This window comes from Procambarus clarkii, chromosome 71, assembly GCF_040958095.1.
Source record: "Procambarus clarkii isolate CNS0578487 chromosome 71, FALCON_Pclarkii_2.0, whole genome shotgun sequence".
In the NCBI taxonomy this organism is placed as follows: domain Eukaryota; kingdom Metazoa; phylum Arthropoda; class Malacostraca; order Decapoda; family Cambaridae; genus Procambarus; species Procambarus clarkii.
In genome coordinates, this window is record NC_091220.1 from 8876996 (window position 1) to 8879973 (window position 2978).

The following is a 2978-nucleotide window of genomic DNA, read 5'->3' on the forward strand; positions in this document are numbered from 1 at the left end:
GAGCACCCTTCTGGCCAGCACACTCACCAGGAGCACCCTTCTGGCCAGCACACTCACCAGGAGCACCCTTCTGACCAGCACACTCACCAGGAGCACCCTTCTGGCCAGCACACTCACCAGGAGCATCCTTCTGGCCAGCACACTCACCAGGAGCATCCTTCTGGCCAGCACACTCACCAGGAGCACCCTTCTGGCCAGCACACTCACCAGGAGCACCCTTCTAGCCAGCACACTCACCAGGAGCACCCTTCTGACCAGCACACTCACCAGGAGCATCCTTCTGGCCAGCACACTCACCAGGAGCACCCTTCTGGCCAGCACACTCACCAGGAGCACCCTTCTGGCCAGCACACTCACCAGGAGCACCCTTCTAGCCAGCACACTCACCAGGAGCACCCTTCTGACCAGCACACTCACCAGGAGCACCCTTCTGACCAGCACACTCACCAGGAGCACCCTTCTAGCCAGCACACTCACCAGGAGCACCCTTCTGACCAGCACACTCACCAGGAGCATCCTTCTGGCCAGCACACTCACCAGGAGCATCCTTCTGGCCAGCACACTCACCAGGAGCATCCTTCTGGCCAGCACGGTCACCAGGAGCATCCTTCTGGCCAGCACACTCACCAGGAGCACCCTTCTGGCCAGCACACTCACCAGGAGCACCCTTCTGGCCAGCACACTCACCAGGAGCATCCTTCTGGCCAGCACACTCACCAGGAGCACCCTTCTGGCCAGCACACTCACCAGGAGCACCCTTCTGGCCAGCACACTCACCAGGAGCACCCTTCTGGCCAGCACACTCACCAGGAGCACCCTTCTGGCCAGCACACCCACCAGGAGCACCCTTCTGGCCAGCACACTCACCAGGAGCACCCTTCTGGCCAGCACACTCACCAGGAGTACCCTTCTGGCCAGCACACTCACCAGGAGCACCCTTCTGGCCAGCACACTCACCAGGAGCACCCTTCTGGCCAGCACACTCACCAGGAGCACCCTTCTGGCCAGCACACTCAACAGGAGCATCCTTCTGGCCAGCACACTCACCAGGAGCACCCTTCTGGCCAGCACACTCACCAGGAGCACCCTTCTGGCCAGCACACTCACCAGGAGCACCCTTCTGACCAGCACACTCACCAGGAGCACCCTTCTGACCAGCACACTCACCAGGAGCACCCTTCTGGCCAGCACACTCACCAGGAGCACCCTTCTGGCCAGCACACTCACCAGGAGCACCCTTCTGACCAGCACACTCCCCAGGAGCACCCTTCTGGCCAGCACACTCACCAGGAGCACCCTTCTGGCCAGCACACTCACCAGGAGCATCCTTCTGACCAGCACACTCACCAGGAGCATCCTTCTGACCAGCACATTCACCAGGAGCACCCTTCTGACCAGCACACTCACCAGGAGCACCCTTCTGGCCAGCACACTCACCAGGAGCATACTTCTGGCCAGCACACTCACCAGGAGCACCCTTCTGGCCAGTACACTCACCAGGAGCACCCTTCTGGCCAGCACACTCACCAGGAGCACCCTTCTGACCAGCACACTCACCAGGAGCACCCTTCTGGCCAGCACACTCACCAGGAGCATCCTTCTGGCCAGCACACTCACCAGGAGCATCCTTCTGGCCAGCACACTCACCAGGAGCACCCTTCTGGCCAGCACACTCACCAGGAGCACCCTTCTAGCCAGCACACTCACCAGGAGCACCCTTCTGACCAGCACACTCACCAGGAGCATCCTTCTGGCCAGCACATTCACCAGGAGCACCCTTCTGGCCAGCACACTCACCAGGAGCACCCTTCTGGCCAGCACACTCACCAGGAGCACCCTTCTAGCCAGCACACTCACCAGGAGCACCCTTCTGACCAGCACACTCACCAGGAGCACCCTTCTGACCAGCACACTCACCAGGAGCACCCTTCTAGCCAGCACACTCACCAGGAGCACCCTTCTGACCAGCACACTCACCAGGAGCATCCTTCTGGCCAGCACACTCACCAGGAGCACCCTTCTGGCCAGCACACTCACCAGGAGCACCCTTCTGGCCAGCACACTCACCAGGAGCACCCTTCTGGCCAGCACACTCACCAGGAGCATCCTTCTGGCCAGCACACTCACCAGGAGCACCCTTCTGGCCAGCACACTCACCAGGAGCATCCTTCTGGCCAGCACACTCACCAGGAGCACCCTTCTGGCCAGCACACTCACCAGGAGCACCCTTCTGGCCAGCACACTCACCAGGAGCACCCTTCTGGCCAGCACACTCACCAGGAGCATCCTTCTGGCCAGCACACTCACCAGGAGCACCCTTCTGGCCAGCACACTCCCCAGGAGCACCCTTCTGGCCAGCACACTCCCCAGGAGCACCCTTCTGGCCAGCATACTTCACCGGACTTGTTGTCCAGTTTATAAATGTCGTCGACGTATAATCATTCCAAATAAACGATAAATAAAACATCTTACCGAATTAAAAATATTGGTGTGACGATATAAATTTGTGCTCACATTTAAGTAACTATTAAACAAGTCAAAACTTTACTCATATATAAGAAAATGTGAAGGCAAACTTATACAGAGTTGTGAAGAAAGATTACGTCCTAACTTGTAGTTCATCCAGAACGTTGACGCAGGATTATTTACACGCCAACTTTCTGAACATTAGTAAATACCGGCTACAGGTCAGCAAACACCTGTCATCCTGCCTGACACAACACCTGTCCACCTGCCTGTCACAACACCTGTCCACCTGCCTGTCACGACACCTCTCGTTCTTCCTGTTACAACACCTGTCGTCCTGCCTGTCACAACACCTGTCACAACACCTGTCCACCTACCTGTTACAACACCTGTCCCCCTGCCTGTCACAACACCTGTCCATCTGATTGTCACAACACCTGTCCCCTCTGCCTGTCACAACACCTGTCCCCCTGCCTGTCACAACACCTGTCCCCTCCTATGTCACAACACCT

At 58.1% G+C, this 2978-nt stretch overlaps 3 protein-coding genes across 3 annotated transcripts in view; all 3 read right to left on the minus strand.

The window, feature by feature from the left end:
- The window catches only part of LOC138356200 (collagen, type I, alpha 1b-like), a 914-nt gene extending 638 nt beyond the window's left edge, over positions 1-276 (minus strand). Inside the window, exons 1-2 of the mRNA XM_069311930.1 lie at positions 268-276; positions 1-160 (exon numbers count right to left, since the gene is read on the minus strand). The exon at positions 1-160 is cut by the window's left edge and continues 638 nt beyond it. Of these exons, the coding sequence (XP_069168031.1) occupies positions 1-160; positions 268-276 (169 nt within the window). The remainder of the gene's footprint in view (positions 161-267) is intronic.
- Positions 277-460: 184 nt separating this feature from the next.
- LOC138356201 (collagen, type I, alpha 1b-like) lies at positions 461-1746 on the minus strand. Its single transcript, XM_069311931.1, has 2 exons — positions 1738-1746; positions 461-1630 (listed from the first exon to the last, which is right to left on the minus strand). Exons 1-2 carry the CDS (start codon positions 1744-1746, stop codon positions 461-463), a joined length of 1179 nt encoding a protein of 392 aa, XP_069168032.1.
- A 184-nt stretch (positions 1747-1930) lies between these two features.
- Positions 1931-2467, minus strand: LOC138356202 (paraneoplastic antigen Ma6E-like). Its single transcript, XM_069311932.1, has one exon. It carries the CDS (start codon positions 2465-2467, stop codon positions 1931-1933), a length of 537 nt encoding a protein of 178 aa, XP_069168033.1.
- Positions 2468-2978: the final 511 nt, after the last annotated feature.